We start from the raw sequence: 24355 nt of genomic DNA on the forward strand, positions 1-24355 counted from the left end.
AATTCTGCATATTATAAAAACAGAACCTTGACTTTATCTTTACCATTTCTTGGAGACGATTATCTAGAAATGCCCTGGCAGACTTGCATGCATGGAAATTATTATGCTGATGCAATTTTTGCAACTGACACACCTATACCTAATCGGCATTGTTTATTTTATATGGTAAATGAAATTGTTGAAGATGAGTTTTAAGCTACCAATTAAGCCAAGCACAGAGATCATATTAAACATTGAAACTGATAAATCAGTAACATTCTGAAGAGGTGGAAAGAACTATAGTTCCAAAATTTGAAAACTATTTCTCTATTAGAACTCAGGAAAATATTTGAGAAGATCATATTTCTGTTGCTATACTTATGAAATAACCAATAAATATTTAACTTCTTTGAGATTCAGTGTTTTAATCTGCACATGTTTGATTTTAGTGGGGGAAAAAAACAAATGGGATTAAAATACAAAGGGACTACATCCTGCATTATTCACATAGAGCTTTGGCAGGAACTTTTTTCCCCAAAGTCACAATCAGCAACTATCTGAGGATAGTTCTTGTATTAAAATACAGATTCTTGTATTAAAAAAGATGGTCTCAATAAAGAGTTATTATTTAATGGGTACAGAACTTCTATTTGAGATGATGAAAATTTCTGGAAATGGAGAGTGGTAATGGTAGTATAACAGTGTGAATATACTTAATATCATTAACCTGTACCCTTAAAATGGCTAAGGTAGTAAATTTTATGTTACGTGTATTTTACCACAATTTAAAACATAATTTTTATCTTTAATAAAAATAAACATAAGAAAAGAAGAAAGAACAGGGAAAATATATGTCCTGTCACTAACACGTATCCATTAGAAAATAAAATGTTATATTCTTTTTTTCTCGTATTGGAACATGATATATATTACACACTTCAGTCGAGAGAAAGGAAGAGGGGTTCTGTCATCAATCTGATAATCATTGGATTACATCGGCTTGTTTAAATGGGAAAGATCAACATCTATTTGAAAACTATGTGATGAATGGAGAAAGGCTGAGCCTTAGCACTGTAATTCTAAACCATGAAACTTTAAATCTACTTTGGATCAAAAAATTTAAGACTGGTAAATGATGAGCACAATTTTATTTCTGTTTCTTCAGAATGTATGCACTTCCACTGAAGATGATTTATAAGACCAAAGAATGCTCATGGCACTATGGGTATGTGAAACGGACTCAGCTTCTTTCTGACACATGAGCTCCTTTGACAAAGTTGCTGGCACTTTTTCCTTTTGGTCCCACCAGAAATGCAGTTTAAATCTTGTACCTTTCCCAGATCAAATTTCAGACTATTGCAGATACAAGCGGAAGGCAACATGAACAAACTGCCTTTAGCAACTAGATTTTCAGAAAAATCTAATCGTGCCTAAATTTCTTACCTAAATGTTCCAACATGAAAACTTAACTTCCCATCTAATCCCCATATAACTTGTCATATTTTTAAAGAAACTGAGTGCCATGGTCGCTTGGCTATGGGATCATTGTTCCCGCAGCTGTTTCTAACTTTAGTTAGCTTGTCAACAATGGGGAATGGTGAAAATGGCCAAGACAACTGCTCAACAGGAGGACATAAGCAGGAAAGAACACCCAAAGCTGGACGGGAGAGTTTACCCTGTTAGAAAATTTTTAATGTTGTTATAATCCACATTAACAACTTTTTCTAAAAGTCTTTAAAACACCAGGAGCATTTTCTTTTTCTAATGAATAATGTGATTTTCCAATCTGTCTACTTGTTCAGCTTCTCCATATTTGTTATGGAATATGCAGACTAAGTTAATAGAGGTGTAATTAGGAAAAAAAGTATTAAGACTTTGAAATTGTGGTTCTTTTGGGGGCACCTGGGTGGCTCAGTCGGTTAAGTGTCCGACTTCAGCTCAGGTCATGATCTCACGGCTTGTGGGTTTGAGCCCTGCATCAGGCTCTGTGCTGACAGTTCAGAGCCCGGAGCCTGCTTCAGATTCTGTGTCTCCCCCTCTCTCTGCCCCTCCCCCCACTTGCACTCTATCTCTGTGTGTGTGTGTGTGTGTGTGTGTGTGTGTGTGGGTTCTCTCTCTCTCTCTCTCTCTCAAAAATAAATGAACATTTAAAAAAATTTTTTAATTGTAGTTCTTTTGAAACTAGCAGAATGAACATCGTCACCAGATTTCCCAGGGAGCAGTAAGCCTCTCTCAGGGTTAGGAATGAACAAAGCTTCCTTGGGAAGAAGCAGAAGCAAAAGGAGCTGATGACAACCAGGCTGGCTTGCTATTCTTAGTCTTGACGAAGCTGGTCAAGGCTGCTTTGGCAGAAGAATGTATTATTGTGAGTCTGGAGCTGGCAAGGCCAATTTATGTGAGAGAAATGGGATATTTTAAAACTAAGGAAACACATTAAAGACAAAAGCCTTTCATTGGACCTATGGCACAGGTTTGGCCAGAATCAAAAATACAAAATCAACAGTCCATTTCTCTTAAGGTCCACTTCATGAACTTCATTTCTTGCCCATCCTTTCGCCCATTTTAGAATAAAGCTTTCTGGTGTTCATTTTGAGTAACAGAGGCTTCACAGTTATTATGGCCCAGGGATACTTGCATTTGAAATGAAAGGACCCAAAGTTTCATAATTCAACCTGAATGATTTGCTACAATTATTATGGGTAGAATATTAAGCCTAAGTCCTGGAGAGATTTGGGGACAAGGCTCCCTTGGCCTCCTTCTGCTTGGCAACTGCACCATTGCCTGCTGTGCTCAGGGCCAGGACTGTAGCAGCAGAAGTGGGGCAGCTTGGACAGAGAAGATGGGTGCTCCATTTGACACTGGACGCGGCAGCATGTCTCAGTAATGGGTATTTTACAAACTCTGCAAGTTCACTGTCCTCATAATATATTTGTTTTATTTTCTGGACATGAAAACTATGATTTTATTTTATTTTATTTTATTTTATTTTATTTTATTTTATTTTATTTTATTTATTTTTGGGTGGGCGCAAGTGAGCAAAGGGCAGAGAATGAGAGAGAAAGAGAGAGAAGTAACACTCATGTTCACCCAAAGTGGGGATCAAGCTCACCCGATGAGGGACTTGAACCCATGAACTGCAAGATCATGACCTGAGCTGAAGTCAGATGCTTAACCAACCGAGCCACCCAGGCACCCAAAAACTATGATTTTAAACTTCAACTCTCTATATTCTTCAGGAAAAAGAGTCACTTTGCAGATGTTAAACACCAAACTTCTAACACATTTTATGCCTATGGGATGGGCATTTTCAGAACAAATTATAATCTTTCTTATTCTCTTATACATACCCTCTGAATGGACCCACAGTGTGGCCTGGTCACGACACATTGTGACTTGAAGTCCCATGGGCTTTAATTCACTCTGGACTCCATGTTTCCTGAGGACTGTTGTAGTCTTGTGGTCCAGTACATAGTAGCCACATCGGTGATATGTGTTGAATGATGATAGTTTAGTTTTTTCTTAAAATCACTAGTGAGGGCTATCAATCTGGAATACCTTTACTATACCACAATGCTGCCCCATTGCATGTCTTCCGCATCCATGCATTCTTTTTCTGCTTCTTGTCCTGCCAGTGGGTGACTCTCCATGGTCATTTTGTCAATCAATAGCAAAGTGCTATACAATGTCAGGAAGTCTGATTTTATTAGTTGGATACGTGTCTCTCCCTCGATTCTAATTTACTGCTTCTAATCTGCCTTCTAACCCTGTGACTCAGATGACCAACTCACCCGAATTGACATAAAAATGTGTGTAAGTGGAACATGAGACTCTGACATATGGAATATACTATGTGTGCACTAAGTCTTTTTCTGCTACCTTCCTGATGTTGCGGCAGTATAAAAATTTCTGGCTAAAAAAATAAAATTATATGAAAGCTTCTGTTTGCAAAACTTATTTTGGAAGAATGGACACCAACCCAATTCTGTCATTGCTATTTTTTTCAGCAAGGTAGTTGTTTGTGACCCATAAATAGACTCCAGTTACAAATTTCCACGAACATTATGTAAATGTAAAAGTAATTTTTTTGGTCAAGTTGCAGGTAGAAAACATGCTCAATATTAACGTATTACATTTCTAAATGAAGATATGTAAATGAATGAGTAACTAATAGTGTTCCGTCACATATTACCACAGAGAGTGTCTGTAAATGCCTTGTGTATTAACAGCTTATTTATGTTGCCAGGCAAGAAAATATATAGTGAAATTCAACATTCATGCATACAAATGTATCTTTGGGTAAAATGAATGAAAAAAAAACTCCCCAAAATCTGGCAGTCTGAAGGCTGTGAAGGTAGATGTGGAGAAAATGAGATTTTACAATTTCCTATGTCTTACATAGTGTATAAAATTAGACAATGAGAATATTTTACCCAAAGATAATCAAGGCACAAAACCATGGTTCTTTATCTTTACAGAATATCATATCACATTAAAAAAAATCATATTTAGAACAGCCCACTTAATTTTGCCTTGAGGTACTGAGTCCTCTTCTGACGGCCTTTAGTGCAGTTATAACCATGTAAGTTAGTTAGGGCATCATCAAAGGAACTGTGCTATTAGCATCAGCATATAAACAGCTTGTAACAGATATGTTGTAAAATAAGGCTAGAAGAGGAAAACACAGAAAAAGGATTCATGGAACATTAGACCATGCAGTAGTTGAATGGGCTAAAACAGGAACGAGTAATGAACTCTGAGATTAGCAAGTGACAGTGTGTCGGTGCCCAAAAAATGCCAATGCCCAATAAATGAGCTTTTGGCCCAAAGCTGACTCCTTAACACAACATGAACAGAAACTCTGCAGTTTGGTTGCACACTGCTCAAGTGGAAATCTTACACACCTCAGTTTTCTCATCTTAAAAATGAAGACGTCAAAGTAGAGATCTTTCAAAATCTATTTCAACTCAGCATCTGTGAACTTCCAAGAAGCACTTTAAGCACATTAGAAGCAAAACAATGTGTTTTCCAATCAACTTAAAAAATCAAATGTAATGTTTGGTTTAGTTCCCTAGTGGGGTGTCTGACTTCATTTTTTTATACCAAAAAGTAGTGTAAACTATTGCTTTTAATTTTATATAATGTTTCAAGTACCTACACCAAATATTAATAACTATAATATAATAAAAATGTCTAGGGGCGCCTGGGTGGCTCAGGCAGTTGAGCGTCCGACTTCAGCTCAGGTCATGATCTTGTAGTTCTGACTTTGAGACCTACGTTGGGCTCTGCGCTGACAGCAGGGAACCTGGAGCCTGCTTCAGATTCTGTCTCTTTTTCTCTCTCTCTCTCTCTCTGCCCCTCCCCTATTTGTGCTCTTTCTCCCTCTCTCTCAAAAATAAATAAATAAAGCATTAAAAAAATTTCTAAGTGTATAAATATTTTCACCACTTGGAATTACCCATCTGCACTTTGATCTTCACAATAAAACTAGAGCATGCATACATTTATTTTACTAAACTACTGAAAATATTCCTTCTGCTTATTTTCCCATTTGGCTTATGGTTGGAAATTCCAGGATGTGGATGCTAAACTGTGACATGCCTACTACATTTCTATAAGAAGGAAAGAAGAAATAGATCAAAGATTTTCAAAGATCTTTTAAATGTGAAATTGTAACTTACATCAAAGATTAGTTGGATATGAAGTAGAAGCAAATGGGAAGACTAGTTCTCTTAATGTTTAAGATCATGTTAAAGTGTTATCTGATTCCTAAAGCAAACCCACATGTATCTGGTTGCTCATTCCTGTTACGGTACAGACAATCCTGGGGTGTCCCTACTGTGACTACAAGGTACATCTGTCATCCTGGCTAGCTGGCTCCCAGCAGAGGCACATCACGAGGCAGACTGTAAATAGAACCACTGTGGGAAGGGCCTGAACAGGGGGACCAAGCTCCATAAATGCCACAGCACTTCAGGAAGATGGAAACAGCCATAGGGAGCTAGAAATAAGACTTAGCCTCCTCCACTTGTGGCTTCAGTCAGTCTAGAGCTGAACATCCCTGCAGGGAGAGAGATTTTTGGCAAAACAAAAGTTTACCAAAGAAGAAGAGGAAGGAGGAGGAGGAAGAGGAGGGGAAAGGGGCAGGGGACAGGGTGGGGGAGAAGGAGGAGGACGATGGGAAGAAAGAAGATAACTTTGGAGAAAATGTGTAAATTGAGGCTAACAGAATGTTAGAGAAGCTTTACCGCTTCCTTTTCCTGTACCTACTTTTACAATGGATTTGTGACTAATGGACTCAGAAACATTTTACTCTAAATGGAGATAAGTCTGGAATTATATAGTACCTTGTCTTCTGCTGTCAGTTCTCAGTCAAAAATCAGGACCCCTTGGCACAAAAACAGACACTCAGATCAATGGAACAGAATAGAGAACCCAGAAATGGACCCACAAACATACGGCCAACTAATCTTTGACAAAGCAGGAAAGAATATCCAATGGAATAAACACAGTCTCTTCAGCAAGTGGTGGTGGGAAAACTGGACAGCAACATGCAGAAGAATGAACCTGGACCACTTTCTTACACCATACACAAAAATAAATTCAAAATGGGTGAAAGACCTAAATGTAAGACAGGAAGCCATCAAAATCCTCAAGGAGAAAGCAGACAAAAACCTCTTTGATATTGGCTGCAGCAACTTCTTACTCAACACCATCTCTGGAGGCAAGGGAAACAAAAGCAAAAATGAACTATTGGGACCTCATCAAAATACAAAGCTTCTGCACAGTGAAGGAAACAATCAGCAAAACTAAAAGGCAACTGACGGAATAGGAGAGGATATTTGCAAATGACATATCAGACAAAGGGTTAGTATCCAAAATCTATAAAGAGCTTCTCAAACTCAACACCGAAAAAACAAATCATCCAATGAAGAAATGGGCAAAAGACATGAACAGACACTTCTCCAAAGAAGACATCGAGATGGCCAACCGACACACGAAAAAATGCTCAACATCACTCATTATCAGGGAAATACAAATCAAAACCACAATGAGATATCACCTCGCACTGTCAGAATGGCTCACATTAACAATTCAGGCAACAACAGATGTTGGCAATGATGTGGAGAAAGAGGACCTCTTTTGTACTGCTGGTGGTAATGCAAGTTGGTGCAGACACTCTGGAAAACAGTATGGAGGTTCCTCACAAAAATAAAAATAGAACTACCCTATGACCCAGCAATTGCACTACTAGGCATTTATCCAAGGAATACAGGTATGCTGTTTCAAAGGGGCACATGCACCCCCATGTTTATAGCAGCACTGTCAACAATAGCCAAAGTATGGAAAGAGCCCAAATGTCCATCAAAGGATGAATGGATAAAGAAGATGTGGTATATATATATATATATATATATATATATATATATATATAATGGAGTATTACTTGGCAATCAAAAAGAACGAAATCTTGCCATTTGCAACTATGTGGATGGAACTAGAGGGTATTATGCTAAGCAAAATTAGTCAGTCAGAGAAAGACAAATATCATATGACTTCACTCATATGAGGACTTTAAGACACAGAACAGATGAACATAAGGGAAGAGAAGCAAAAATAATGTAACAACAGGGAGGGGGACAAAACATAAGAGACTCATAAATATGGAGAACAAACTGAGGGTTACTGGAGGGGTTGTGGGAGGGGGGATGGGCTAAATGGGTAAGGGGTATTAAGGAATCTACTCCTGAAATCACTGTTACACTATATGTTAACTAATTTGGATGTAAATTAAAAAAAAAAAAAATCAGGACCCTTGCCATCCTGATCTGTGTTTTTCCCCAAGGGTAGGTTTATTTAAATGGAAGTTTGGGGCGCCTGGGTGGCGCAGTCGGTTAAGCGTCCGACTTCAGCCAGGTCACGATCTCGCGGTCTGTGAGTTCGAGCCCCGCGTCGGGCTCTGAGCTGATGGCTCAGAGCCTGGAGCCTGTTTCCGATTCTGTGTCTCCCTCTCTCTCTGCCCCTCCCCCGTTCATGCTCTGTCTCTCTCTGTCCCCAAAATAAATAAATGTTGAAAAAAAAAATTAAAAAAAATAAACAAATAAATGGAAGTTTAACTAGGGGAAGGTGACTGTGACTCACTACCTATTTGGGGGTTGGGTTTGGGTAGAATTGAGGAAGAGGAGGTAGAATTATGTGTTCGTGAGGGGGAGCATGGATGCAGAGGTTGACTTTCATGTTACTCTTTTTTTCTCTAGAAGTTGTTTTGCCAGTAGGCTACTTCATTCGAGTAAACATGAAACCAGCCACTTGATTTTGGTGATAATACTTTGTAGCCTCTGAGGCAAAGAGCCTGCTCCCCTGGCCCTTGGCACCCCCTTCACTATGAGTCAATGGTGCTTAAATAGAATCTCAGCAGGTTGGAGCTGGCTGCCTGGAGACAGCATCACTCTTTCTATCCTGACAGGCTGTATCCACTCAAGCAAGCAACTGCTGTACAGCCTTGGGTGGGGATAAGGAAACAAACAAAAGGCCATAATGGTACATTCTAGGTTTTTCTATTCATTGACAACATACTGACTTGGGTGCTTGAAATTTACTCAAACTTTCAGAGCCCTGAGACTATTGCTTGGTAGATTAAAGGTCAACATTGAATAAATGGTCGCCTGATTGTGTGTGCATGGGTGCAGACACTTGAGCCACATGCTTTAGGTTCAGAGCAACTTCTGGCAATATCACTGCTCACTCCCACCACCCCACCTCATTTATATTGTCCCTTGTGGTGCAGTACTCCAAGCAGCGGATCAGGGTCCGTTCATACTCCTCGGCTTTGGCACGCAAGTTCACACCATCCCCCTCAAGGACGTCCAGCTGCTGCTGCAGGTTCTTGGCAGAAATGTTAGAGCAGTTCTGAAAATGGAACGGAAGTGCAAGTGACAAAGGGAATGGGCAAAACAGCAATGAGACGGATGTGCTATTTACCTGCTTTATGAAACTCATAGAGGACATTAAAAACTAGGTTCCTGGTTTACTTTACCTCAAGCATATCTGAATATGCTGTAATGATTTCAGAAAGAAGCCAGACACCAACATGTCAGGGAAGGCAAACCATTGCATTTCCAGTCTTGAAACTTAAGTTTTGAAGATTTGCTCATCACACCCAAGTCTTTAAAATAAAGTCTTTATACCTTTATTATAAGGTATAATTTTTACTTCAAAAGCATAAAATATGCATCGGAAACCTTCAGCTTCTGCACTATAATTTTCCTGTCAACTTGAACTTAACCTCAGATTCATTATGGAAGTGCACCAATCTCTGCTCAGCACAGAGGGCTGCTGAGGCCAAGGCAGACAAGAGTTAGAGAACAATTTATATTATTTGTGCAAAGTGAGATGTCTTACTTTTTTTTTTTGTAATATCTTTACTAATAAAATAAAACTCTTTAGAAAGAAAGTTCCTTCTTGGTAAAAACTGATTCTATTTTGTATTTCTGTCTTTTAGCTTAAAAAAATTATGTTCTTTGCATTCCATATAGTTTAATGGATATCTTAAATGAACTTTGAAATAAAATTGACCATTATGATTTATTAATGTTATACATATTGGATAGAAAAAACAATCTTTTCTCACTAAACTTAGGAATTTAGAAAGGGATTTTTTTTTAAATCGGAGTCCAATATATTATTTAGAAAAATTTGATCTGGAAATATTTTCTTCTCTTTTTAGGCTCCTTTGTTAATGTCAGTCCACTGGCATAAAGCATGTCCAATGACTGGTGCCCAAGCCTTCTGCAAAGCCAGGAGGCTCCTCCATTCTGAGTTTTCATGGCTTAAGCAGCTTCTCTGGGCCTCAGATGCTTCTTTTATAAAATGAGTGTTGTGGGCTGGCTTATGTCTAGAATACCTTCCAGATCTGAAATGCTAAAGCAGCATTGGTCCAATCAATTTTTTTTCAACTTTTATTTATTTTTGGGACAGAGAGAGACAGAGCATGAGCAGGAGAGGGGCAGAGAGAGAGGGAGACACAGAATCGGAAACAGGCTCCAGGCTCTGAGCCATCAGCCCAGAGCCTGATGTGGGGCTCGAACTCACAGACCGTGAGATCGTGACCTGGCTGAAGGTGGATGCTTAACCGACTGCGCCACCCAGGCGCCCCGCATTGGTCCAATCAAAATATAATCTGAGCCACATGAATAATTTAAAATTTTGTAGTAGTCATATTAAAAAGTAAGAAAGAAACAGGTGAAATTCATCTTCATAATGTGGATTGTTCTACCAAATATGTCCAAATATCATCATTTTAATATGTAACCAAATGTAGACAATATTAATACAGTTTTTATACTAAGTCTTTGAAATCTAGTTAATTGTTGCTAAACTTCTGTCAGAAATACTTGATCTGTATTCAAATTTCATAGTTGATAACTTAAAATGTAGATTCACATACCCAAGCTGTTCCCAACATACATAAAAGTTTTCCCATAATTACACTGTCAGTTTAAATTTTTTAAATTAATTAAAAATAAATAAAATTAGAAGTTCAGTTCTTTCATTGCATTAGGCACATTTCAAAGGTGAAAAATTGACTGCCATATTAGACAACACAACTCTACAATTCTATTTTTAATTAGCATGAGAATAGGTGTATAAAACAAGACTTGTATAAACAGATTTTCTCCTTAAATATTTTTTCTTTTGTTATAGGTGGTAGACATTCACCACAAATAACTATCCCAATGGCTTAATGTATTTTTTAACTTAACATGTACTAGGCATTCTGCCTGGTTTCATTGATATTATAATAACCCAACTCTCAGCTTTAGTTAGATATGAATGATGGTGTTCTAAGTTGCTTACAGGTCTCTGTACTGAAGAGATGATGTCCACTCCCAGGGAAAGGGCCAGTTTATGGAGCTGCTCAATATGTGCCTGCTTCTCCTGAGAGCAACTGAGTTGAACCTGGGCTTCGTGGCCATCCTCCAGCTCCTTTGGCTGTTCTAACAACTCCATTTCTCTTGATTTGATGAGATGACCCAGCTGAAATTTAGGATGTTAACAATTAACATGGGTTTCATATTTTCAGGAAGACAGATTTTTTTTTTTAAACAAAAAGCCTACTTCCTATAACCGATTTTACTACCTGGTCAAAATGTTGCCAAGCTCATCTATAATTACTAGTGTTATAGACAAATAAATGTTACAGGGCTTCAAACCAAGAGGGTAAAATTGAGGAACTATTACTACCAGTTCTGTTAAAGAAGGTCATAGCCTAAAACCTTTGCAAGATCTAGGCTTGTGATCCGAGTAAATTCAGAGGCTATTTTAAAGGGATATCAACACATCCCCATTTTCTGTTAATAGAAACTAATAACGTAAGCCTATTTGACTAAGCATCTGACTCTTGATTTGGGCTCAGGTCAAGATCTCACGGTTTGTGAGTTTGAGCCCCTCATCAGGCTCTACATTGACAATGCAGAGCCTGCTTGGGATTCTCTCTCTCCCTTTGTCTCTGCTGCTCCCTGCTCTCTCTCTCTCTCTCTCAAAAATAAATAAGTAAACATTTAAAAGAAAGTAGAAGCTAATAACTTGAACCTGTACTAAGCACTCCTTAATGTCAGGTACTTAAGATACAAAAAAAAAACCCAAAAAACACATGAATTTATTTTCTTTCCTCAGAGAGCTTACACTTGAAGGGAGAAAGCAATTAAGAATAAAGATACTAAAAATGACAGATGTGTGAGATAAACTATGAAAGTTCTGGGAATTTAGAAAAGAAACAAATCACTCCAAGTAAGGTAGGCTTGTTGGAAGCAAGGATAGAGTTTAAATAGTAGAGAAGAGCAAAAAGGACCTGTCAGATAATAGCAGCCTGAGAGTCAAGGCTTGGAGTGAGGAAGGTGTGCATCATCTTTAAGGGACAAAGAAAAGCTCAGTTTGGCTGGAATGTAAGGGAGGATAGAAGCCAGTGAGAAAAAGTTAAAGGCCAGATTGCAGAAAACTTCTGATACCAGAAAAAGCAACTTGGCTTTTATTACACAATAATTTATTTCTGATTTCATAGTTTAAAGGTTATTTCTTTATTTTGAGAACAAGTGCGAACCAGGGAGAGTCAGAGAGAGAGGGAAACAGAGAATCAGAAGTAGGCTCCATGCACTGTCAGTGTGAGCCTGATGTGGAACTTGATCTCGTGAACCATGAGATCATGACCTAAGCTGAAATCAAGAGTTCACTGCTTAACTGACTGAGCCACTCAGGTGCCCTTCTAATTTCATAATTTAAAACTGAGGGTCTTGGGGCACCTGGTTAAGCATATGACTCTTGATTTTGGTTCAGGTCATGATATGACAGTCATGAGATCGAACCCCACCTTGGGCTCCACGCTGGGCATAGAACCTGCTTGAGATTCTCTCTCTCTGCCTGTTCCACTGCTCACTTGCTCTCTCTCTCTTTCTTTCTCTCAAATAAATAAATAAATAAATAAATAAATAATAAAAAAAATAGAGCTGAGGGTCTTCCAGATATCCATGACAAGTCCTACCTTTTCCTTAACTTGATGGAATTGGACTACCTTGTACAGGATATCCTCATAATCTTGGATTCTCTCTTGCTGTTTTTGATGGAGGTGAATAAGCTCCTTCAGTTGTTGAGACTTCTCTTTAACAGGGGCTCCTTTGCCAGTTAACTCTTCTGATTCTTTTACAATGTACTGAACTTCAACGTTCAGTTGCTAAAGAAGTTGAAAGAAATAAAAGATATCCAGCTTTTAGACAGCTTTTTCCTTTATAACTGACTATAGGAAGGTCTCAATCACTATTCTCTCATTTGCTAACTATTATTTATTGTCAGCCCCACCCCATCCTTGCAAATCCAGGCTTTGTGTTTGATGCTAAGGATACATTATTCTATTCCCATCTTCTTAGAAATTAAAAAAAAATTGCTATAAATGCAAAAAACATGTTTCAAAGCTAGGTGGTGAAATAGAAAGTCACATATTTCTGTGGCACACCAAATACTCCAGTTATCTGTTAAATGAATGCATTTTAGATATTTTATGAAGCCATGATCATCTCTGATATTTAATGTAAACTAGAATCAGTATGATAAAAACATCAAGAGAAGACAAGTCTAAAAATACATTAGGGGAATTATTTGTCCTCCATGATAACAGAATGATCAGAATGAACTACCAGCTGAGCAATGTGGTAGATATGCTGCTTTAAAAACAGTCATCCCAGAATCCACAAATAGACACCACATGTAGAGAGGGATAAAGCAGCTTCCTTTTCCCTAGGACCACTCAGATACCCCTTGTAGGAATCCAGATTTTGGGATAGAACTTGCAAATGCTGGACAACTCAAAGAGGAAGCCACTATAATGTCAGGGATGGAGCTTATATCAAGGAGAAAAGTAGTGGAAATCATTTAGGCTAAGGAAATACTTTGCAGAAGAGTAGCCTAATAAAGGTCTTCAAATTGAAATCAAGCATAGGGGAATCAAATATATGCATACCACAGTGACAGAACTAATGAAGCTTGGGAATGGCCCCTGACTTAGAAGAATTTACTCACGCATGCATGTGCAGAACCACGTGCATGCATACATACACAAAATGCCAGTAGGCATATAACACAAGGTATATCAAAGTAGCTAACACGTAGGCTAATTGAATTTTCTAAGAATTTATAGAAAAGACTTCACCATGGGCTACAATGGTGTGTGTGTGTGTGTGTGTGTGAGAGTGTAGGAGGTAGTTTTATGCTATATCAGTTTTACCTTTAAAGAATCTGAAATAGGGGTGCTTGGGTGGCTCAGTTGGTTAAGTGCCTGACTTTGGCACAAGTCATGATCTCATGGTTCATGAGGTCAAGCCTCATGTCAGACTCTGTGCTAACAGCTCATAGTCTGGAGCCTGCTTTGGAGTCTGTGTCTCCCTCTCTCGCTGCCCCTCCCCCACTCATGCTCTCTGTCTCTCAAAAATAAATAAACGTTAAAAAAAATAAAAAAAAAAGAATCTGAAATAGATCTTCCCTAAAGGAATCTTCAGTCTTCTGATTTGGCATTCTTTAAAGCCAACATTTTTGAAGTAGCAACCAACAGCAATGCAGATATCTTAACTTCGCAGTGAAGAACAAGAAGTCAGGCAAGAGGACAGCATGACTGGCAAATATTTTTGACAGTTGTATCAGGTTTAGGAGCGGCAGGAGGTGGAGGGTATGGAATGCATGGGCAGTCTGGGCCTGGGAACATGACTCATGGTTTTATCTCTCATCTTCTGAGGGCTCTCTGAGAGGGAGAATGGGAGAGCACAGCAAGATTCCTGGGAGAGTGGTAGGAATCTGGGGTGCCAGTGAATGGGTATGGTGACATCATAGTGGTGATTTCAAGGACAAAGGGGAGCAGAGCCTCTGTGTCAGAGCTTGCTCACCCTTGTTCTGAGATGTCTTAATCTAAAACATGTCTATAGGGAAATAATTAAAATGAATATATGTGATAGCTTCATGTAAATTCAAATAATCTAAGATAATATATCAGGCATTTTGTAGCCTGAATATTTGTGTATCATCAAATACAGAATAGTGCAGAAAAACATTAAGAAAATGTGTTTTTAAAGTGTAATTTTAGGGGTGCCTGGATGGCTCAGTTGGTTGAGAGTCCGACTCTTGATATCAGCTCAGGTCATGACCTCATGGTTCACAAGATGGAGCCCCATATCAGGCTCTGTGCTGACAGCACAGGGCATGCTTGGAATTCTCTCTCTCCCTCTCTCTCTCTGCTCCTCCTCCGCTCTAGTGTGGGCACATGCACTTTCATTCTCTCTCTAAAATAAATAAACAAACATTTAAAAAAAAAAGTGGAGCTTTAGACAAACCATGCTTTTGTTTAAAAAATAACAATTCACCAGTCTGTTAAAATTAATTAGGTAAATCTCAACTGAACAGTTTTTGATTTTTTTTCCCATTCACCCAAGTCCATCAATCTGTTTCTTCACCTGGAGGTGAGGCTTCATTTCACTCCATTTTTTCTGTAGACCTAAAATGGTCTGGAGGCTCCCTCCAAGGTCAAGTGCAGACACAGGCATAAGTGCTTCCTGAAGAAGTTTTAAGTTGTAAGTGGTCTGAAATATATATTAGATAGTTATGTGTTTATGTTCTTGGACACCATTGGCAATCCAGTGATGACTGGTGCATCACCAAACTTTTCAGTCCCCATGAAAACACTCACTACCTCAAGTGATTCTGTGGTCCTAAACTACCAATGAACAAAACCACAGGCCCTGGGTTTCCTTTACTTTGTTTTGTTTTGTTTTGTGGTAAAATACACATAACAAAATTTACCATTTTAAACAGTTGCTAATTGTGCAGTTTTGTGGCATCAGAACATTCACATTGCTGTGCATCCATCGCCACCATCTCCAGAACTTCTTGCCATCCCAAACAGAAACCCCATACCCATTTACCAGGAACTTCCGTTCCCTCCTTCCCTCAGCCCCTAGTAACCTCTATTCTGCTTTCTCTCTTTACGAATTGGACGACTCTGGGTACCTCCTGTAGGTGGGATCATACAACATTTACCCTTTTGTGACTGCCTTATTTCACTTAGCATCATGTTTTACAGTCTCTTCTATGTTGCAGTGTACATCAGAATTTCATTCCTTTTTAAGACTTAATGATATCCATGCATGTTCCTGTACCTTTCTAAGTTGTTCTTTGAATGCTCCCCACTGCTGTTTCACAGGTTTGCTTGCTGTGGCTTTAAGTTGCCATGTCATCCGAAGGTGGCTGAGTTCTTCTCTTTCTGCCTTCTGGCTTTCCATAGTGTTCTCCATAAAGTGCACTTCATTTTTCACATTTAGTATTTCATTCTTTTTTGCCTGTTAAATTAATAATCCATATAATGGCTTTTCTTCCCCCAAGAGACACAACATTTTTGTATACACTCTTTTAGGAGACAAACACTTGATCATGGCCACCACGGAGCATGGTTCTGAGATCAAGACAAATCTGGAATGCTTGTGTAAAGGCACAGTGGGGCTCTCAGAACCTCTGGTCTATGCTCGGACACCAGGTCCTGAGTACTTTAGAATCCAGTAGTGTTTGACTCCCCACCCTCTCCACCCCTGGCCAGAGTCTGGTTATTTCCTGGAGCTTAAGGGGTGATTAAATGAGTGTCAGGATCCAGAAATGTTCAAGTTAAGATTATTTTAATGCATACGTTTTGAAGTATATTCCATCTTTTATTTTAACATTGTAAATAATGTTAAATAACTCATTAGAATATGTCAAAGTCTCAGCACCAGGAAATATGAGGGGTCTGCTTTTCTCTTTCAACTATCCCATTGTATATACTACAGTTATTTCAAATTTTCTTTGTGAACAGTTCTTAAAGCTACTCCCTTTTGTAAGAACTGAAATGTACATCTATATATCTCTGTATTTTTATCCTTATTATGCACCTATAATACACAGCAGAACCCATCTTAAACAATATTTTTTAAATCCCTGCTATAAATAAAGTTAGGGTATCTTTCACATATTATTAAGAAACTATTAATCAGAATCACAACATCTAAATTCAGAGTCCTCTTCATTTCTACATGTCCAATTTCTACATGTTTTGGCTGCCTGATTTGAAAGCCTATAAACAATGGTTTTAAACAGGGGAAATTCAATTGCAGTCAGAAGAATAAAAGAAGTAAAGAGTAAGACCATGTACTTTTTTGTGAGTGCAAACATTTAAAAAAATGCAGAAGAATATTTAGTTGACAAAACAATGGTTTTTTACTTTGATGGCTAGCCTTTCTCAATAAATCCTTGAATTTCTCAGGAGCAAATATGCATATATTTCTATACAGTAAAATCTTGGTTTACAAGCGTAATTCATTCTGGAAACATGCTTATAATCCAAAGCACTTGTATATCAAAGCCAACTTCAAGAACCATTGGCTCAGTTGTGATCGTGTGACATTCAGCATCACGTCCTACTTGTACTCCAAGACATCATTTGTTTTTCAAATTAAAATGTATTAGAAATGTTTGCTCATCTTGTGGAACACTTGCAGAACAAGTTACTCATAATCCAAGGTTTTACTCTAATCACAATTACAGCTAGGGATCTAGAAGTCAAGGGATCTTTTAGATTGTAGTCAGAAGACAGTGTCATAAATGTGTGCTGGAGTATTTTAACAGACCATCTTATTTCTAAATTATTTTAAATGACATTAATATTTCACATTTATATTTTTATATTAATTTAGACATTATAAAGTGCCAATTAATTACAAAAGAATATAATTGCAAGTTCTAAATAAGATCTCTCCTATGAATTTGGAGATTCAGAAATAAAATGATATATGTTGTAACTATGGTTAACAAGATGATAATATATCATGAAAGATATCAGACAACTTCAGCAGAACCCATCCTGAACAATATTTTTTTAAAAGATGCTATAAATAAAGTTAGGGTAACTTTCACATATTATTAAGAAACTATTAAGCAAAATATAATATATAATTTAATGTAAACTTGGAAATTGCAGCATATCAATGTCGACTATAATCAGCAGGGTATGATTCTAGTGAGCCTGGAAAAGGGAGTGCACAGTAGTATTTGTGCTATCTAGCTAGCAGGATTCAAGAAGAGTGATTATGTACTTGGCAGACTTGAGTATTTTGACCACTCACCAAGATTAAATAATTTGCCCAAGGTCTAGTTAGTAAACACGCTACTCATTCTACTTCTGTTTAGGGGCATGGAAAAAATTGTCATAATCTTATCTAATAGGGTACTAAATTACCCATTTTCCATTTGGATTCAGGCACAATGAATGGTGTGTCTTGTTTTCCAGACACGTTGATAACAGGAAGGCAGTATCCTGGATAGCATCCTTGATATTCACTGCTATATATTAGTAAATTAGCACTTTCATTAACATGTCTGCCCAGAGTTCTCACATAAATCAATTTCTCTGATCTTGATGATTTTTTAGATGAACTGAAAAATTTTCGGTGTCAACCTTGAAAAGATGAGCCACAGCAACCCAATCAAGAGCAGAACATTCAGTGGAAAATGCCAGCAGGCCTTCTTCCTCTTTAGCAACCACAAACTGGTTGCCACATTTCAACAATAATGTTTGTTTGAAATCCTGATGGTCCAAAAAATATGAAGAAATTAAAACTGTGTTTTACTTGCTTTACCAATGATTTCCTATCTCAGAATGTTACTGAACCAATAAAGTTAACTATTATGTGGATCTTAATTCTTACCAGTAAGGAAGAATTTTATTATATGACAGTTTTTAAGGACCTTGAGGTAAAGCATGTGTTTTTATACATAATGTCTGATATTTGATGAATATTCACCAGTCCTGCCAACACAGGGCTACATGACTGGAAACCAAGAGAAAAAAGTAGACAACAGAAACAACTCCAGGCTCAGATGCTGGAGTTAGCTGACAAACACTTTGAAATACCCATGATTAATATGATCAAGAGAGTACAGGACAGATGTAGAGAGGACAGGAGAGATAATTGCATTGGTAATTGAAATCTAATTAAAAAAAAGATACAACTGGAAATTTCATAACTGAAAAGTAAATTTCTGAAATGAAGTCGTAATAAAAAGGATAGACAAAAATGCAATTTGCAAATATTTGAATTCCTTCTGGGTGTAAATTAGAGAAGTACACAATTAAGAGACTAAAGAGTATATAACGAACAAAGTAAAAATGTGAAAGGTGACAGATCAATAGATAATACATGTTCTAAATGTTCCAAATGAAAAATCACTTAATTAGTTTTTACAGTAAAGCACCCGTACAACATAAGAACATGGGCGAATTGCTTAGCAAGTTTTCTCTGATGCTTAAGAATAGTATTAGATAAATCAGCACTATAAATACTTTTTTTCCCCACATAGACTTAATAAGATGGTCTTCAAACCACGAAGGTTGAGCTAGAGAAGATAAAGAGTTGCTCAGAGTGATGAGAAGAGTTACAGAACCTAATTCTTCCAGATGAATTCAGTCTCCAGACTGAGATTGATCACATTTCAGAGCACTGGGAAAATTGCAGATGTCAGTTATCTTTGCAAATCTACAGAAAATAAGAAAAGTGCCAGAAAGTTAGAGAAAGGAGAATGCCCTGGTTTTCACAAGGGGGAAAAGGATGGACTACATAATTTACAGATTGGTAAGCCCTACATTGATAATTAGTGCAGTAAGTTCATCATCGATCAAGAAGCTTGTAAGCACTTTGGGAAGAATTCCCTGATCACAAGGAGTCAACCTGATTTATGTCAAATTATACTTATGTAATGGATAGGATACTTTGTAGGCAGACCTTTCTTTGAGCTGTCTCTCTCACTACAGACTTAGGAAAAAAGTTGTGAATTAATGGTTGAAATAAAGTACTATTGGAAGTGTCTGTGATTGTTTAAAAAAACTGTCTAATCAAGCAATTGCTGAATGGGTTGGGACGTCAACTTGCCCCATAGACACTTTTATTAAAGCTCTACTTGCAGCCATAGAAGGCCTACTTATCAAATATATAGACTTAAACTTAGAAAAGATGGCTAATGTAGTAGATAGCAGGGTCAAGTTTACTTTAATAAGATGGAATCATAGGTAAAATGAAATTAAATAGTAATAATAAATATAAAGGCCCACATTTGTATATGAAAGATAAATGCTTGACCAATATAAGATGGGAGTGATCTAGCTTGGCAGAAATTGCAATGAAAATGTAATGGGAGTTGTATTTGATCACAAGCCTAATATGAATCAGCAAAGTGAAATTATTGCTAAAAATGCTAGCATAGTCTTAGGTCTCCTTGGTAAAAAATGATGTCCACTTTGTTGTACTTTGTGTTGATGTTGTACCTCACTTTTTGGTTACATTTCATGAATGATTTTGGCAAACCATAGAAAATTCTGGGAGGGATAATTAGGATGCAGAGAGAAGTGAAACTGTCTCACAAATGATGGAAAGGATTTATATGTGGTTAGCTGCCTAAAAAACTCAGATTAGACATAGCAACTGTTTTCAATGTTTGAAGGACTTACATGTGTAAGAAGAATGAAATGTGAATTTTTTCCCCCTGTGTAGCTACAGAGGGTCAGAAACAGATACAAAGACAGATTGGGCTTAACATTTAAAAAAAAAAAAAAAGGTTTCTAGTAGCTGGGATTTTGTAACAATGAAATGAGCAGTTTCATTAGGAAGATACTTGAGGCATTAAAGGAGAGTTGGAGTAGCTATTTTTTAAAACTCTGTAGAGAACTTTATCAGCCACAGGTTGATATAAAGATTCTAGGGTATTTTACAAATACAACTTAACTAAAATTTAGAGTACATTTCTAAATATAATGGAGCTTCACTATGGAAAGATCTGCTATGGTATGAAATTTTTCAAAATGATGATTCATCCTAGATATTGTCTTAAGCTCCTGGAAATTTTGTAAAGACCTTGTTACATATTCTCAAAATAACACAGAACTTTTGCATGAACCTCTACTGACGTATCTGTGTAATAGTGGCAGTGTTGTATTTGGATGACAGTCACTCTTTCTTCTTAGTAGTTAAAATAGCCTTCATTATATCTGTGTGGATGGAACTAGAGGGTATTATGCTAAGCGAAATTAGTCAGTCAGAGAAAGATAAATATCATATAACTTCACTCATATGAGGACTTTAAGATACAAAAGAGATGAACATAAGGAGAAGGAAGCAAAAATAATATAAAAACAGGGAGGGGGACAAAGCACAAGAGACCCTTAAATATGGAGAACAAATAGAGGGTTATTGGAGGGGCTGTGGCAGGGGGGGTGGGCTAAATAGGTAAGGGACAATAAGGAATCTACTCCTGAAATCACTGTTGCACTAGATGCTAACTAACTTGGATGTAAATTAAAAAAAAATTAAATTAAAAAATAAAAATAAATCCATCCTTACTGAAAGCATAGCCTTCATTATAAATTAATAGAAAGTCTAAGACCAAATAAGCATGTAAATGCTGGGCTTTAGGACTGTTCTAGGTTGAATGAAGCTAAAACAAACAAACAAACAAAAAAACTTCCTAAACCAGCAAGGTTGATTAGCAGACAGTTGAACTTGAATTTATGATTTTGACTTTGATAGTAATCCTTGCAGAAGGTGTGACACATTTAATATCATTCTTACCATATTAATTAAATTAAGGAACTCAAGCCCTAGGTCTTGAGTTAAAAAGCTCCTGTTTAAAAATAGCTGCCACTGCTTTTCAGCTGAGTCAAACTGACGCTTGGATTCAGCATCATCCTCTTCCTTCCGTGGGATTTCAGTTTGGTAAAACTCCTTTAGGCTCTGACACTGCTCCTCTAGCTTAAAAAAATGAGAATACAAATGAAAATTAAAAACACTTAAAAACATTTTTTAAAGTTTATTTATTTATTTTGGCAGAGAGAGTATGCACACATGTGTGCACATGCACAACCCCCAACACACACATGATCGGGGGAGGGGCAGAGAGAGAGAGAGAGAGAGAGAGAATCCCAAGCAGTCTCCGTGCTGTCAGTGCAGAGCCCGATACAGAGCTTGAACTCATAAACCATAAGATCATGACTTGAGCTGAAATCAAGAGTCCAATGCTCAAGAAACCGAGGTACTCAGGCACTCCTTAAAAACATTTTTAAAGAAAAATAACAGTAGATTCTAATAAAAGCCTATTTAAAAATCAAATGGAAATGACATTTCAGAATTTTTTATTTTATTTATTTATTTTTAACGTTTATTTATTTCTGAGACAGAGAGAGACAGAGCATGAACAGGGGAGGGTCAGAGAAAGAGGGAGACACAGAATCTGAAACAGGCTCCAGACTCTGAGCTGTCAGCACAGAGCCCGATGCAGGGCTTGAACTCACGGACCGCGAGATCATGACCTGAGCCGAAGTCGGACGCTTAACCGACTGAGCCACCCAGGCGCCCCGAACACTTCAGAATTTTTTAAATAGTTATTCAATATTGTCAATTAACTGAAAAGACATGCAAATCTATTTAGGTTGTTGAGAGACAGGAGTACCCCTCAGTAGCAAATTAAGCTGACAAGTTTGTTACCTATAAGACCTACTTACCATAGCCAAAACCATATTTATGTATTATATATGTGCATGTTTTGCAATTGGGGACAATTTATGTCAAAGACCAGAGTGGCTCCATTTAAAGCTGAGTTTTATAATTCAGAAGAAAGACATACGACACACATACACACATACAACCAGGGAATACAAATCAGAAAGAAAGAAAGAAATATAAGCCTGTGAAAAATTGTGATTATTAATCACAATTTCTAATCAGTGATAAACCAGAATAAAAAGTACAATTACTAATTTTCTGTGCAAGTATTAATATTAAGCTGCCTCAGGAGCTAATCTTACTAAGGTATATTACTTCACCTGCCTAAAATTTTATTTCCTCATTTGGTAACCAATGCTAGCAATACTAGATTATTTTAAATCACTGACTTTGATCAGAGCTTATATAAAACCAAATGCACCTGCAGAACTATGGATTAACAGGTAATTGGATAATGTAGAAATAGTAGAAAATTTTTGACACAAGCTTTTATGCATTAAATTAATATTTAATAGCCAATAGGATGAGACTGAAAGAGCAATCTAAACAGGGTGAGAAATTTCAGGCAATGGTTAGTCACTATATTTTAAAGGCATTAACATCATCCTTCATCTAAATGAACTTAATAGGTGAGCCTGCAAATGTGCTCAGAAACAGTTCTATTCTCATTTCCCAATTCCATTTATTCATGCTTCTGTTTTGCTGATGCTTCTTTCCTTAGCCAAGAATGATCTTTCCTTAATTTTCTGCTCCTACCTATGCTTCATGAGCTAGTTAAAATGCTACCTCCTCCATGGAGTCTTTTAAGATTCCCTAGTAAGAATTAAGCATTTATTTCCTTGGGTTCCCAAAGATAGTTCTGGGAGAAAGAGAACCATAAGCAAATTATCATAACACAAAAACAAATATACACAGAGGGACCACCAACTCTACACAGAGTAAATAGGGAAGAACTTCCCAAAGGAAGTGGCATTTGATCTGTGTCTTTCAGAATTGTCCAGGGTAAGAGGGAGTAGAAGGGGATCCCAGATGGAAGGAATAACATGTGCAAAAGCACAGGTGTGAAAACACTGACTGGTTCAGAGCATGATAAAAGCTCTTAGTGTGAGTGAAGTTCAGGTTGCATAAGCTGATCGGTTAAGAAAGAAGCTAGAGGGATCACTGTGGCAGGATAAAACTGGCCAGCAGGTTTCAGCTTGGTTTCTGCTGTAACCAACACGATGTGACAGATTCTCATTAGTGTGAAACAACCGATAGCTATCACAATGATTCAGAATCAGCATGACAACTATCAGTACTTCTATCAGTGTCAATTTGATGGGCTGTCTGTAATGTACAACTGTAAAAACATAAACTAATTCATCCTCTTTTTCCAACTTCTCAAAAAAGCCTTGAATGCAAGTAAGTACAGGAATTCCCTTCAATCAGTACTAGTTTATGTTTTGGATAAGTGATAAACTTTAATACTTCATCCATTTTTGGTAAAGGTATTTATACTTTGTTTCACAAATTAAATTTTTCATAGTATCTGAATGCCAGGAGGTAATCCAATCAGATTTGCTTTAGAATGACCGTTTTCTGAAAGGAGTGTAGGGGAGAATTAAAGGAGGCAGAGAGAAAAGATAGAAGACAATTTCTTTAAGCTGAGCAAGAGATGATGGGGGCTTGAACCAAGAAAGAGGAGGCACAAGTAGAGGGGAGGGGGATTCAGAAATCTTTTAGGTTGCCCCTATACATAAACAAGAGATAGCATGGCCTTTGATATAGGAAAAAAAACAAAAGGGAGGAGACTGGGGATTGAACTTCAGCTTCCATGTTTACTAGCTGTTTGATCTTGGATACCTAACTTCTCAGAGTCTCAGTTTCCCCCATTTTTAAAATAGGCATAATAGTAACTAAACATAGAAATGTTATAAGGATTAAATGAAGTCAGGAATGAAAAGCATGGGGCCTTGTACAAAACATGTGCTCCTCGAGAGAGAGAGGGCTCAGAAAAGACTGTGAAGTTTCTACCTTGGACTTTTGAAAAATGACAGGGTTATTTATGCCAAAATACAGAGGAAAAACATATTTGAAAAGGAGACAACTGGTTGTGTTCAGGAGCCTATAGGAAACACAGGTCATTAGTATGATTAGAAGTTGAAAGCATTGACCTGGGGCTCAGACAGCTGGGGCTGAGAAACTGTTTTTTGTTATTGGTGAATTAAAACCATAGGTGGGGATGCAAGTTTTGCAGGGAAAGTATATAGAATGTCCAAAAGAGAGAGCAC

The 24355-nt window shown here is 37.4% G+C and overlaps 1 protein-coding gene across 2 annotated transcripts in view; it reads right to left on the reverse strand.

The window, feature by feature from the left end:
- CCDC141 (coiled-coil domain containing 141) overlaps positions 1-24355 on the reverse strand; it is a 197222-nt gene that overhangs the window by 24033 nt on the left and 148834 nt on the right. For both annotated transcript variants that reach the window (XM_043577190.1, XM_043577188.1), the window contains exons 12-17: positions 21156-21335; positions 15669-15848; positions 14967-15092; positions 12515-12703; positions 10834-11013; positions 8737-8886 (exon numbers count right to left, since the gene is read on the reverse strand). In XM_043577190.1, the coding sequence (XP_043433125.1) occupies positions 8737-8886; positions 10834-11013; positions 12515-12703; positions 14967-15092; positions 15669-15848; positions 21156-21335 (1005 nt within the window). The remainder of the gene's footprint in view (positions 1-8736; positions 8887-10833; positions 11014-12514; positions 12704-14966; positions 15093-15668; positions 15849-21155; positions 21336-24355) is intronic.

Source organism: Prionailurus bengalensis, chromosome C1 (assembly GCF_016509475.1).
Source record: "Prionailurus bengalensis isolate Pbe53 chromosome C1, Fcat_Pben_1.1_paternal_pri, whole genome shotgun sequence".
Classification (NCBI taxonomy): domain Eukaryota; kingdom Metazoa; phylum Chordata; class Mammalia; order Carnivora; family Felidae; genus Prionailurus; species Prionailurus bengalensis.